At 52.9% G+C, this 14,618-nt stretch overlaps 1 protein-coding gene across 1 annotated transcript; it reads left to right on the top strand.

Annotated features, from left to right (window-relative positions):
- The first annotated feature begins 13,652 nt into the window (after positions 1 to 13,652).
- On the top strand, positions 13,653 to 14,618 carry LOC147412874 (olfactory receptor 14C36-like). Its single transcript, XM_086480754.1, has one exon. The coding sequence runs from the start codon at positions 13,653 to 13,655 to the stop codon at positions 14,616 to 14,618; it is 966 nt and encodes a 321-aa protein (XP_086336880.1).

Genomic DNA, 14,618 nt, shown 5'->3' with positions numbered 1-14,618 from the left:
TGGCTGCACACCCACCTTCACACCCCACAGCCATCCCCACCAGAAGGCAGCCATCATGCCCTGTCCCTCTCACACTGCAGGAGGGAAGCCCTGCTCTGCAGCCCGTCTTCCTCTTCTCCATCACAGACAGATCCCACAGGTTGGACACATTCAGGAGATCCTGCAAGGAGCCACCGACACATCACCCTGCACCCAGAGACTTACTGTGCCAGAGGCTGGGAAGAGTTCTCCTCCAGTGAGCTCTCAGCCATCCTCCCCCTCTCCCCTGCCTTCAACCTCTCTCTGCCCCGCTCCTTTCTCCTTGGTGCCCACAGGCAGCCCCCTCAGCCCTGCTGCGCTTTGCAGAGCAGCTGCTGCTGGGCAGAGCTGTCTCCCTGCAGCTCTGCCTGCTTGCTAGGAGCTCTCTCTGTCCCAGGAGCCCAGCCCAGCTCAGCAGCACAGCAACAGCCCAACAACTTTTTAATCATCTCTCTGGTGGTTTTGGTGCCACGTCCGTGAAACCCAGACACTGAGGGGAAGTTGAGGAAACCTCTCGAGGAGTCAAATTCAGATGCAAACTCCAAAGTTTCTTGGAGCACTAATGGGTTCCACTGAGGGATGTTACTGACAAAGCCTCCCTGAGGGCTGGTTAAAAATGAAAACTGGAGGCAGTGAGGACAGGTAGGCAAAGGCAAGGTGAAGGTGGCTCTGATGCTGAGTAACCCTTGCTGTGCTTCATCAAGCCAAAAGACCAAGCCCTGACTCCCCAGCCCCTGCAAGGCAGACCCTGTCCCTCAGCAATTCCTCAGGGTTCTTCCTGGGGCAGGGTGATGTGGGGATGTGCAGTGCCAAGGGCAGGGCCAGGGTCCTGTGCTTCTGGGTTTGTCCTGGGTGGGCTGAGGAGGCACTGAGGTGCTGGTGCCGTAAGGTTAAAGGGTAATCTGGCAGGCTTTGGGGGTTGAGACAACAGCCGTAGCCAAGGGGAGAAAGCCCTCGCTTCTCTTGGGGGCTTTTTGTCTTGCCAGAGCCCTTGAGTGTCTCCACCACAGGATGTCCTACAGTGTCCCACACCTGCGCTTGCCATTGCACTGTGCAGATCAGACTGTGCCCAGGAGAGGCCTGAGCAACGCCTGAGGGACATGTTCTCCCTTCCCAGAGGCTGGAGGTCAGGACCTGTAGCCTTCATGGAACACCCCCAGGTTTCCTCAACATCAGAGCGACCTTGACCTTGCCTTTGCCTGCCTGGGACGAAGGGAGCTCCTGGCAAGAGGGCAGTGCTGCCAAGAGCTCTGGAGTGTCCCTCTCCTCCCACAATCCCAGAACCAAGGAGGCTGGAAGGCAGCCAGCTGCCGCCTTTTCTGGGCTTCCCCTTCATGCTTGGTTTTAGCCAGCAGCTCCTTTCTCAGCCATGCCAGCCTCCTGCCACCTTGATGTGACCTCCAGCATGTCAAGTTGGACCATTCTGGATCATGAAGAGAAGATCCTTGAGCATCAAACATCTCTCTGAACCAATCTTCTCTGCAGGGCTGTAGCTCCCTGGCAGTCTTTACGTAGGTCCCTCAGCAGGCCAAAATCTGCCTTCCACAAGCTCTAATCTTTTGTTTCCTTCATTTTCTGAGGATTTTAAACCCAAACTTCTCACTCTGGACTTTTCCATTCCTCACCAGCTCTACCTTGTTTGTAAATGTTGCGCATTAACTCCAGCAAGATGTTAAGCACCACCCTGCAGCTTGCTCACCTCCCTCTTCCAACCTCATTCACAGAGTTGAAGAGCATGTTCAGTTGGTACATTGACCTGGTTATGTCCACTCCAAGGCTTATGCACCCCCACCCCCCCAGTCTATTCACTGAAGGGGCAGAATCAGAAACAGAGCAGGCCTTGATGCTGTGCAAACCACTAGAACATCACTTTGTTCTCAGCATTGGTTTTGCCACAAATTGTCTATTAAATATCTCTCAAATATCCAATAAATTGTCCATAAAGTATCCACTGAGTTCATGTTGTCCATGATTTGGGTTCCATTTGATATGGTGCTTTCTCAGGACAATAGTGATGTGTTGTCTGGAGTTTCTGAACAGGGAATCTAGCTCAGGTTGGGTCAGCTTTTTACGAGGTACATTTAGGAGGTATCACTGTAGAACTTCCTAAAATATGTAACTCAAATCATAGATTATTTCTGACCCAGGATAAATCTACTGTAGGTACATGTCATATTCCCCCATCATCCACCCAGTGGACCTGCGTCCTTGAGCAAAAGCAATCCCACAATCAGGTTGGCCATTTCCAACCCGTGCTGTCTTTCCCAGCCTGTTCCCTACATGCACTATAGGGATCTTATCTCCTTCTACAACAGGCAGGTTTTTGTCTGGGCAGGGCCAGGTCGGTCAGTCGAGCCTCTGGTATTAACTAGGCAGGTGGCTTCTGCCCACTCTGCATCCCACCGCTTGTATTTCCCAGCCCCCTTTGCTCTCACTCTTGTCCTTAACAGTCCCTTCTCTCGGTCACTCCTTCCGGAGGCTGGTGTGTGACAGGGGATGTGGCACAGCCAATCATTGCCACGTTCCCTGGCCCAGGGGCTTCTGAGGGTGTTTCAGAAAGGAATCCTGCTGTCTGCCTCAGGTCTTTCTGGGGTGCCACAGCACTTGCTCTTCAAGGCCCAGGATGGTGTTTTGGTAAATGGTGTGCGTCACAGGGCATGTTGCCAACCATCTGGTTGTCACTTCCACCACAGTAAGGACACGTCACTTGCCTTGGCAGGTTCGTGGCAGTGTGATATAACCCATCTGTGAGGCCTCTCTGGATTGATATCGCAGCCACCATCCTTCACACCACAGAGGCTTTGCTCGCTTGGCTCACTTGACTCTGGTGCGTGTGTCACACTCCTGAATAACACCTGCAATGGCTTCAGTGGTCAAATCCACCCCTCCATCTCAAGCCCATCTGGACATTGAAGCTCTCCCTAGATGTCCTGACCCTACAGGATTCCACCAAGTTATGTCTAGTGAACTGTTGTGTTCCCAGTCTCGGTCCACCTCAGCCACTTCAACTATTGCACCCGGTCTACTTGCTTGTTGTGTTGATGTTCCTCAGGGATTTCTCTGTCACTTCCCTTGTCCCTGGTGAGTGATTCCAGCTGTTGAGCTTCCTCACCCTGTAACTCCTGACTGGTGCCCCACCATTCCAGCAGCAGAGCAGCCAGGCACTGCTCTGTTTGCCTCGCTGGCACCCGTTATATTTCTCCTTTTTTCCAACGTCTCTCAAGTTCAGTGACCTGGTAGTTTTGGTCTGGTTTTGCTGATTTTTCTCACTTCTTCCTTCTATTTCCTTTCCAAAGAACAGCTTTATACTTCAACGTGTTCTCCTGCCTTACTAATAGGTGGTACAGATCCATCCACATCTGTGTCTAGTGCTGCTTTTTTACTGCTGGGCTGATTCCTCTAGTGAGTTGGGGCTTAGGTTCCTATCTCATCCCTGGTGCCCTCAGGTGTGGTTTGGGTTCCCATCCCAACCATGGTGTCATCCAGTGTCATGTCCATGTCACAACCATGGCATGCTCAGAGGTGGCTTGGCTCTGTATCTCAACCATACTTTTCTGACAGCCCTGAAGAGATAGTCACAGACCAAGCCCCAGTACAGTTGTAGGAGCTGCTGGGTTTCCCTGGGGTAGGCAAGGCACCCTTTTGTTAGGCCAGGTTATCTATTTCTGGCACTGGCCTCGAAGTGGGATGGATTAAGAATGCCCTCCCCTAGCAAATCGAGTTTAAAACCCTCCTTCCTAGATTGACTAGCTTTTGTCCAAAGATGTTCTCCCCTTCTCTGAGAGATGTACCCCATCAGCCCCCACGAGACCAGGTTTCTCACAGGGAGTCCCGTGGTCCAAGTGGCCAAAGCCCTGACTATGGCACCACTCCTTCAGCCGTTCATGGATTTTCATGAACCTGGCGGCTCTTCCAAGCCCCTTGCCTTTGACTGGGAGGACTGATGAAAAGAATAGCTGAGCCCGCGAATCCTTCACTGCCTCTCCTAGGGCTCTGGAATCCCTCTCGATGCTCTTGACATTGCTTCTGGCTGTGTCACTGGTGCTCACGGGAAAGAGCAGCAATGGAGAGCGCTCCATGGGAGGTACCAGGTTGGGTAGTCTCTCTGTGACATCCCTAATCTCAGCCCCTGGTGAGCTCCAAAACTCTCTAGACAGTAGGTTGTCAAACAGGCTCCTCAGTACCCCTCAAAAGAGAGTTTCCCACTACTATTACCCATCGCTTTTTCTTGGTTGCCCTTGTTGTAATTCGGGGAGCCGATCTAGCCGCCTTCCCCAACTCTGAGGCGTTGTCTATCTCATCATCCTTTTTTCCCTCCTCATTCTGCAGAGCCATGAAGTGGTTCTGCAGGAGCACCTCAGGCTTTGAGGAAGGCTTCTTCCTCCTTCTGGATCTTCCCTGCACTACTTCCCAATCTGCAGTATGGCTGGCTTCCCCCTATTTTGGGTGTGCCAGTGGAAGAGTTTTGGCTCTTTGGCCGGAGGGAGCAGTTTTTGGTGTGCTGGTGGAAGAACCTCAGGCTCTTTGGCCAGAGGCTGTGGTTCCGCTGCTGCGTTCCCCTGCATCCAGCTCGCTCTCTCCTTCTCTGCCTTCCTGGTGCTCCACAGCCTTGTGACCGTCTCCTGCAGCTCAGCCACCTGCCGCAGGAGGTCCTCCACCTGAGCACAGCTTTTGCAGCTGCGTTTGTTCCCCACCCCTTCCCCAGGAGGAAGGTCTAGGCACTTCCCCCAGGCTGAGGGCTGAACCGCAGCCTCTCCCTTCAGCAGCTCCGTCTGGCTGGAGGCACTGGTCCCCGCCGGGGCCGGTGGTGCAGAGTGTCCAGCCAGAGCTGCAGCCTTGGCTCTGCCACGAGTGCCCACCCTTCTGCCTCGAGGGTCAGGGAGGATGAGCGCCCTTGGCCTCTCCAACTGGCGGAGCTTCAGCGCCCTCCCCGCACAATGCCGCGGGAGCTGCTCGCTCCGCTCCTTTGCTCCCCACAGGCTCCTGTTGTGGGCAGGCAGTGACAGCCGGTGACAGCCGTTGCTCTGGCCATGCCGACGGCCCCTCCGCCTCTCCCAGCAAGAGCTGCCGGCTCCAGGCAGGTCTCACCGTTCCCCTGGCATTTCCCTACAGCAGGAAATACCTCAGGAAAGCTCCTGAACACTGAGATCTGCTGCTGGCCGGGCCCGTCCCCAAGCAGCTGATCTCAGCGACTGATGTTTAATATGTTTAAGTTTCCTCTTGAGAACATGTCATGTTCTGTGTAACCAGACTCACATTTTCTGTATCTGCCTTCCTGTTTGTAGGGACTGGATTTGTTGCTGACAGTAACTATTTCCTGAAATCCTCGAGTGTGAGGTTTTTTTGGTTGAATTTTTTTTTTTAAAGACTACTCTAAACTTTCTATTAAACTGAGGCAGCTGCTTCTTTACAGTTTCTTCATATATTTGTTGGGAAGAAATGGATCTTATGAATCAGAAATCTTGGAGGAAAGCTCTGCTTTGTTCAGTGTCAGCTTGCTTCTCAAATCCCAATTTCATGAAGGATTTGTCAGCTTTCTTTTGTAATGCTTTTTATAATATTGAAACTCTGTGCGTGTTCCGATTGGTAGTAGAGCGCGTTTTTAGCCTTAGTTCTTGCATCCAGAAGGTGTCAAATTCAGGAGTAACAGAGGAGGTTACAGGCAGGGCCTTAATCATTCCTCACAGTGGATTCTTTCATCCTAGTCAGGTGTCCGCTTCTTGTGGAGTGTCTGCGTTTGTGGGGCGTGTAACAGTGGTCAGCTCGTAACCTTTGGAGTGAATCACTGACATGTGACGCACAGCAATGAAGTAAAACATCCCTTGAGCTGCCTGAAGAACTTCTCTGGGGGAAAACTCACCCCCATGACTGCTCTGAAGAAGCTGCGGTTGGCTGGGGCAGACGTGGTAACCGGCTCCATAAGGAAGTGTCAGTGTCAAAAGTGCAAGTGGAGCATTCCCCACCTCTGGTTTTTTGAGTGAGGTGCGTGTGAGTAAACTACACTCACAGCTCAGACATGAAGGCTTTTATTGCCCGGAACAGGCTGCCGGAGGGCTGAAGTACTGCATGGGTCGCTGAGAGCCGCCAGACTCTCTGGAGTGCTCTGAGGTTCCTTTGTGGTAGGAAAATGAAGAACATTTGGGTCAGTGCTACCCCTGCTGTTCTTGCTTCACATTAAAACAGGACACTAAGCTAAATGGGTCGTGCTGGGTGACGTCATAGGTGGCTGCACAGGTGACAGGTGAAGAGCAGCCCCTGCCTTGTGCAGCTCCTCCTGCTGTCCCTGATGGCTCAGGAGCTGCTAGGGCAGGAGTGTGCAGCAGGGTTGTGCCGCTGCTGGGGATGTCACTGGAGGCTTTGTGTCAGTCCCAGCAGGAGCAGGCAGCTGGCTTGTGTAGGTGCTGGTGATGTCCCCTGTGCCTGAGCAGGAGATAGGGCAGAAGCAAGGTCCTGGCAGGTGGAGGTGCCTGTGATGGCACAGGGAGATGAGGAAATGGGAGGCCAGGAGGCAGCCCCTGGGTTTGCAGCTGCTGCTGAGGTCCCAGGTGCCTGGGGAGTTGGGAGAGCAAGAGCTTGGAGCTGGGTTGTGCAGGGGCTTGGGATGGCCATGGTGGCTGAGGAGGTGTGAGGCCAGGGGCCAGCTGGGTCTTTGCCAAAGCCATGGTGATCTTCCTCTGTACCTGCATTACCACTACTCTGCCTGTCACACGCTGTATTTGATTTCTCTGCCTTTTCATGGATTTTCTCCTGTCCTGATAAAACGACCATTTCTAAAGTCACCTTTTCAGATGCCAACTGCCCAGGCAAAGGCCTTTTCCATCGTTCTCCATTTTTCTCCTTCCTTTACTCTTTGTTCATTCAGACACCTCTCACCAGTGCAGCTGCTTTGAGATTCAGCAAATAAAAGAATTTCAGTAGTCTAGTTTTCTCTCACCAGCTCTTTCATTAGGTTTATACCTACCTTTGTGTATCTGTTGCTCTAAGACATTTCTCATAGGATTATCCCTTGTCGAAAGGCGACCTCGTTAGAGACACCTTGTACTTAGCATAGGGTTGAGGAGTGTGTTTTATTGTTGATGAGGCTTGGACATGCTTTACTTTTTTTTGCTTGCCCATGGGAGAAGTCCTTCTGTGCCTGTGTGCAGGCAGTTCTCTAAGGAAAGCAGGTGGGAGATGGTGCAATGGAGATGTAGCAGTTGTCTGCAGACTTGAGTGGAGAAGTCTGAGGTAAGAGAGGATGTAAATCCCCGTTGGCCAAAGACAGCAATGGGGAGGTAGAGGAGGTGAGGAGCAAAGCTGTCCGGACAGTGTCAGACCTCAAGGGACTGCTGTTCCTAGCTGTCCACAGCTGCTGAGGAGACACTCTGCATCAATATCAATTGCAGAATGCTTCTATCACGTCTCCTCTAAACTGAAAATTGAATAAAAAAACACTTTAAAATTAATTTTAATTAGGTGCACTTTTGAATTTTCATCTGTAACTACACTCTGAAAGGGTTCCAATTAGCTGTAGAAATCTCGAAGACTTGAAAAAAATGAAAAAAAGACATATAGCTCCTTAGGGTTTTCTGTCTTTTAATGAGCCCCATGGGGTATTTGGCCTTAAGAAAAGGAATCTCAGCTCCTGAGAGGAAACTGAGCAAACTGCTCAAGCTGTCAAAGTCAGAAGCAAACCCCAAAGTCCCTTGAAGGACTGATTGGCCCCACTGAGGGCCACTGCTGACACAGCCTCCCCAGGGACTCCTCAGAGCAGAGAATTGGAGGCTGTGCTTGCAGGTAGGCAAAGGCCCTGTGCAGGGGGCTGGAGTGCTGAGAAAACCCTGGCTTTGTTTCACCCAGCAGAAAGTCCAAACCCTGACCCTCAGGCCCTGGGCAGGCAGATCCTGCCCCTCATGGGGGGCTCAGGGCTCTTCCCGGGGGCAGTGGGGTGTGAGGGGAGCAGTGCCAAAGGCAGGGAAACTGGACAAACCCTCCCGGCTTCCCCAAGCAACGGGGAAGGAGAAACGGAAAGTTCTGCCTGGGAGGCCTTGGTGGCAGAGGCCACTGCCATAGCCAAGGGGCCCAAGGCCTTGCTCCTGTTGGGCCTTTGAGCCTTGCCAGAGCCCTCGGCCATCTCTGCTGCAGGCTGTCCTGCACTCTGCCACGCCTGCACCTCTTCCCTTGCAGGCTGCACACACCCATCTTGCTTTCCCACACAGCTCTGCCCTCAGCATTTCTAGACCTTTACTGATGTCTCTCCACCCTCACCGCCTGTTCCTTGAAAAACAAAGCCACGGGTTGATCCAGACTCCCTCTGGGGGACCTCTTGCACCACAAGGCTGCCCTTTGAGGGAGAGTTCTTTTTCCTCACATGCAGTCTGAACCTTCCAAGTGGCACTTTGTGGAGGTTTCCTTCTCTTCCCACTACCCAGAAAAGCTCCATCATTACAGGAACCACCCTTCAAGCAGTTATTATAGAGCCCTGGGCGTGAACTTCATCAGCCTAAAGAAGCCCAGGTCCCTCAGCCCTCCACACAGGCCCCAAACCCCATCCTGGCAGATCCCATCTAGAGCCTCTCCAGCTCCTGCCCATTCCTCCACAATAGAGCGCCCCACATGGAGACACACTAGTCCAGATGTGGCTACACCAGTGCTCAGTCAAGGGCCATGATAATTCCTGTCTGGCTGGCCATGATGCCCCTAATACAGCCCTGTGTGCAGCAGGCCTTATTCCTGGTCAGCATGTGCCACTGCCTAGTGCGGCATCCCTCATCATGCCCAGGCTCCTCTCCTCAAGGTCACAGAATCACAGAACCACAGAACAGTGGGGGTTGGAAGAGCCCTCTGGAGGCCCTGGCCACACTCTTCTTCACACACCCCAGGATACCACTGGTCTTTTTTGCCAGAAGGGCACGTCTGGCTCATGGTGAACTTGCTGTCTACTACAATTCCCAGGTCTTTCTCTGCAGAGCTGCTCTCCAGCAGGTCAACCCCCAGCCTCTACTGGTGCAGGGGGTTATTCCTCCCCATGTGCAGGACCCTACTCTTGACATTATTGAACCTCATGAAGTTCCTCCCTGCCAGCTTTCCAGCCTGTCCAGGTCTCGCTGAATATCACACAAGGCACAGCCTTTGGTTTTGTCAGCCACTCCTCCCAGTTTAATATCAACAGCAAGTTTTAGTTGTATATTTTAGCAAGTACTGCAGCAGATAGCACCTAAATGAGAGTTTCAAAAATCTAGGCAAGTGCAACAATCATAGAATCATGGAATTGTGTTTTTTGAGAACCTCCAGGGATGGTGTGTCCACCACTTCCCTGGGCAGCCTGTTCCAGTGTTTGACAACTCTTTCAGGAAAGACATATTTCCTCATGTCCATTCTAATCTTCTCCTGGTGCAACCTGAGGCCATTTCCTCTTGTCCTATGACTTGTTACTTGGGAGAAGAGACTGACCCCCACCTCACTACAACCTCCTCTCAGGTAGTTGTAGAGAGCGATGAGGTCTCCCCTCAGCCTCCTCTTCTCCAGACTAAACAATCCCAGTTCTCTCAGCTGCTCCTCACAAGACCTGTTCTCCAGACCCTTCATCACCTTTGTTGCCCTTTTCTGGACACGCTCCAGCACCTCAGTGTCTTTCTTGGAGTGAGGGGCACAAAACTGCACACAGAAGATGAGGTGCGGCCTCACCAGTGCTGAGCACAGGAACACAATCACCTCCCTGCTCCTGCTGGCCACACCATTGCTGATACGGACCGTAATGCTGTTGGCCTTGTTGGCCACCTGGGCACACTGCTGGCTCACTTTCAACCGCCTGTCGAGCAGCACACCCAGGTTCTTTCCTGTCGGGCAGCTTGCCAGCCACTCATCCCCAGCCTGTAGCAGTGTGTGGTGTTTTTGTGACCCAAGTACAGGACTCGGCTGTTGGCCTTGTTGAACCTCATACAATTGTCCTCAGCCCATCGATCCAGCCAATCCAGGTCCCTCTGTGGAGCCTCTCTACCCTCACGCAAATCAACACTCCCACCCAATTTAATGTCATCAGCAAACTCACTGAGGGAGCACTCAATCCCCTCATCCAGATCGTCGATAAAGATGTTAAACAAGACCGATCCCAATACTGAGCCCTGGGGGTCACTGCTTGTGACCAGTCACCATCTGGATTGAACTCTGTTCACCATCACCCTGTGCTTGACCGTCCAGCCAGTTACCCTGACCCAACCTGAGCTACTTGTCATGACCAGTAACTCCACACAACACACCTTTCCTGTCCTGTGTAACCACCATACCAAATGGAAAAGAAGTTATTGACGAACTCAGTTGACACTTCACGGACAATTTCATGGACATTTGAGAGGGGTGGCCCACAGTTAAAGCAGTGATAGCTGTCTGTAAACAGTACGATTGGAAGGGGGTGGTTGTATATGAAGGTCTTTTGGATAGTGTGGGACCTGAGTATGACAGAAATGGGATGGAATAACGGGTGGAGATTGGACTGGGCCTGGCTGGGCTGGACTTACTTCTCTTCATGAAAGCTCCCGTGGTGCTATGTCTCAGTTTCGTGACTAAAACCATACTGAGAATACACGAATGTTCTAGCTGTTTCCGAAAAGTGTTTGAGAAGCCTCAAGGTCTGCTCTGCTTCTGACTGTGCCACATCAGTGAATAAAGGGGTGAGGATGCAAGAGGTTGGGGGGAGAAACAAGAAGGCCGTTGACCGCAAACGGTCACCTTAACCCGCAAGTATTCTTGCTTTTACTGTCCTTTAGTCTTCCCCTGTCCCACGGAGGTTGATGAGGGATGTGAGCAAGACACTGGGTGGTGCCTAATATCTTGGGGTTGTTAATCCACAAGATATACAAAACAAGGAAGAGCTGGCTAGGAACGGCAATGTCAGGGGTGAGAAGGCAGAGTTGAGGATCCTGAGAAAATGGGAAGAAAGTAAAGAACAGGGCTTCTGGAGGGCCTGCTGAGGGACATCCCTAAAAGAACCCACGACCTACAGCCATGAAGAGAAGATGGGTGCAGAGAGCTGTTTGATGCTCAAGGATCACCTCTTCATGACCAAGAATGTTCCACCTTGACACATAGAGGTGGCAGGAGGCTGGCATGGCTGAGAAAGGAGCTGCTGGCTAAAACCAAGCATGAAGGGGAAGCCCAGAAAAGGTGGCGGCTGGATGCGTTCCAGCCTCCTTGGTTCTGGGATTGTGGGAGGAGAGGGATACTTCAGAGCTCTTGGCAGCACTGCCCTCTTGCCAGGAGCTCCCTTTGTCCCAGGCAGGCAAAGGCACGGTCAAGGTTGCTCTGATGCTGAGGAAACCTGGCGGTGTTCCATGAAGGTTACAGGTCCTGACCTCCAGCCTCTGGGAAGGGAGAACATGTCCCTCAGGTATCACTCAGGCCTCTCCTGGGGACAGTCTGATCTGCACGGTGCAATGGCAAGCGCAGGTGTGGGACACTGTAGGACATCCTGTGGTGGAGACGCTCAAGGGCTCTGGCAAGACAAAAAGCCCCCAAGAGAGCCGAGGGCTTTCTCCCCTTGGCTACGGCTGTTGTCTCAACCCCCAAGGCATACCAGATGACCCCTTCACCCTATGAAACCAGCACCTCATTGCCTCCTCATCCCACCCAGGACAAACCCAGAAGCAGAGGACCTTGGCCCTGCCCTTGGCATTGCACATCCCCACATCACCCTGCCCCAGGAAGAACCCTGAGGAACGGCTGAGGGACAGGGTCTGTCCTGCAGGGGCTGGCGAGTCAGGGCTTTCTTTTGGCTTGATGAAGCACAGCAAGGGTTACTCAGCATCAGAGCCACCTTCACCTTGCCTTTGCCTACCTGTCCTCACTGCCTCCAGGTTTGTCCTTTAACCAGCCCCCAGGGAGGCTTTGTCAGTAATGTCCCTCAGTGGAAGCCATTAGTGCTCCAAGAAACTTTGGAGTTTGCATCTGACTTTGACTCCTTGAGAAGTTTCCTCAACTTCCCCTCACCGTCTGAGTTTCAAGGACTCAACATCAAAACCACCAGAGAGATGATTAAAAAGTTGTTGGGCTGTTGCTGTGCTGCTGATCTGGGCTGGGCTCCTGGGACAGAGAGAGCTCCTAGCAAGCAGGCAGAGCTGCAGGGAGACAGCTCTGCCCAGCAGCAACAGCTCTGCCAAGCGCAGCAGGGCTGAGGGGGCTGCCTGTGGGCACCAAGGAGAAAGGAGAGGGGCAGAGAGAGGTTGAAGGCAGGGGCGAGGGGGAGGATGGCTGAGAGCTCACTGGAGGAGAACTCTTCCCAGCCTCTGACACAGTAAGTCTCTGGGTGCAGGGTGATGTGTCGGTGGTTCCTTGCAGGATCTGCTGAATGTGTGCAACCTCTGGGATCTGTCTGTGATGGAGAAGAGGAAGCCGGGCTGCAGAGCAGGGCTTCCCTAGTGCAGTGTGAGAGGGACAGGGCATGACGGCTGCCTTCTGGTGGGGATGGCTGTGGGGTGTGAAGGTGGGTGTACAGCCAGGGGTGCCCAGGGCTGTCCTTCCAAGCTGTGTCTCTTCACCTCAGGTGGCTGTTACCTGGGGCATGGACTCTGTCACCAGCTGGCATCAGCACTCATCCTGCCAGGGAGTTCCTCACGGATCTGTGGGGGAAGCTGTGGGTGGAAGGAGAAATCCCCAGCAAAGGTGCATCTCTCCTGACACATAAACCTCTTCCTTCTGCAGATAAAAGGGTCTGAGACCAGCTGGCCTGGGATGTGACCTACATGGAGGTGCTGTGCTCTGCTGTGTAAGGAGAAGGCTTTCCCGAGTGCCAGCTGCCTTCCTCTCCCGTTCCCCATTCGCAGAAGGATCCGGGTATTGCTTTGTGGCTTTTTCTCCAATTCCTGCTGCTCCTGTTCTTGCTTTTGAAAGCTCTGGGTTGTGGGCATTGGACGTCAGGGGATTGTCTCAGATGCATTCTGAGACACTGAACGTTGGGGACTTTGGATAATGTAGAGTACAGTAACCTGAAACAAGGTGAGTCTCTCTTTAGGAGATGCTGGGCATTGTCTTTTGGGCACCTGAGCATCTCCCTGGGCTGAAGAGCTTGAAGTGCCCTTCCCCCATGCTGGGAGCACTTCAGCAGCGGGGATGGGAACCTAGTGACAGCCCCATTCTCCCCCACAGGCACGCTGCTCTTATCACGTCTGGAGAGAGCCTGGAGATGGAAAATGATGGTGAGAAATATTCTCTCAGCCTACAGTGATTCCTTCCCAGACTTTGCTGTTCAGGAGAGCAGAGTTGGAAGGGCTGGGTCCCTCCCTGGGCTCTTCCCTCTCAGACACAGCAGGTCTGGGTGCTGACTCCATCACACTGCAATAAATAGGGACAATTGTCACACGGTCACCGAGGCAAATACCTCTCACTCAAGTGAAGCACCCATTGCCAGGAACAGCTATTGAATGCAGGGGCTGTTTGACACCACTGCAATAGCACAGGTCTGACTTCTCTGGAGCCCATGGGTAGAGTCCCTGCTTGTCAATCCTGACCTCACAAAAAGGGACTGTCTGAAGTTCCCTCAAAAATGAAGCCATTGTGGGAGATATCTATGGGAAACGGAATAAGATTGGCTCAGCGAAATCTGCCCTCACTTATCAATGACTTTTCCTCTTTCAGCAGTCCCTCATTCCTGCAATTAAATAATGTCCAATGCCAGCTCCATCAACCAATTCCTCCTGGTGGCATTTGCAGACAGACGGGAGTTGCAGCTCTTGACCTTCGGGCTCTTCCTGGCTATGTATCTGGCTGCCCTCCTGGGCAATGGCCTCATCATCACCACTGTAGCCTGCGACCCCCACCTCCACACCCCCATGTACTTCTTCCTCCTCAACCTCTCCCTGCTCGACCTGGGCTGCCTCTCCACCACTCTCCCCAAAGCCATGGCCAATGCCCTCTGGAACACCAGGGCCATCTCCTACACGGGATGTGCTGCCCAGGTCTTTCTCAATCTCTTTTTTATTGCAGCAGAGTATTTTCTTCTCACCGTCATGGCCTACGACCGCTACATTGCCATCTGCAAACCCCTGCACTACGGGACCCTCCTGGGCAGCAGAGCTTGTGTCCACATGGCAGCAGCTGCCTGGGGCACTGCTTTTCCCTATGCTCTGCTGCACACGGCCAATACATTTTCACTGCCCCTCTGCCAAGGCAATGCTGTGGACCAGTTCTTCTGTGAAATCCCCCAGATCCTCAAGCTCTCCTGCTCAGACACCTACCTCAGGGAGGCTGGGGTACTTGTGGTCAGTGTCTGTTTAGCCTTTGGTTGTTTTGTGTTCATTGTGGTGTCCTACGTGCAGATCTTCAGGGCTGTGCTGAGGATCCCCTCAGAGCAGGGACGCCACAAAGCCTTTTCCACCTGCCTCCCTCACCTGGCCGTGGTCTCCCTCTTTATCAGCACTGGCATGTTTGCCTACCTGAAGCCCCCCTCCATCTCCTCCCCATCCCAGAATCTGGTGATGGCAGTTCTGTACTCGGTGGTGCCTCCAGCAGTGAACCCCCTCATCTACAGCATGAGGAACCAGGAGCTCAAGGACGCCCTGAGGAAACTGATGACTGGTTGCTTTGCAGAAGCAGCAATGAACTGCCCATCTTCCCCTGCATATTACTAG

Source organism: Leptosomus discolor, unplaced genomic scaffold (assembly GCF_034619465.1).
Source record: "Leptosomus discolor isolate bLepDis1 unplaced genomic scaffold, bLepDis1.hap2 HAP2_SCAFFOLD_35, whole genome shotgun sequence".
Classification (NCBI taxonomy): Eukaryota; Metazoa; Chordata; class Aves; order Leptosomiformes; family Leptosomidae; genus Leptosomus; species Leptosomus discolor.
Note: the sequence above shows the minus strand (reverse complement) of the source record. Positions and strands in the feature narration are given on the sequence as shown.

Coding starts and splice junctions, on each gene's coding strand:
- LOC147412874 (XM_086480754.1), top strand. CDS start 13,653: ATGTCCAATGCCAGCTCCATCAACCAATTCCTCCTGGTGGCATTTGCA.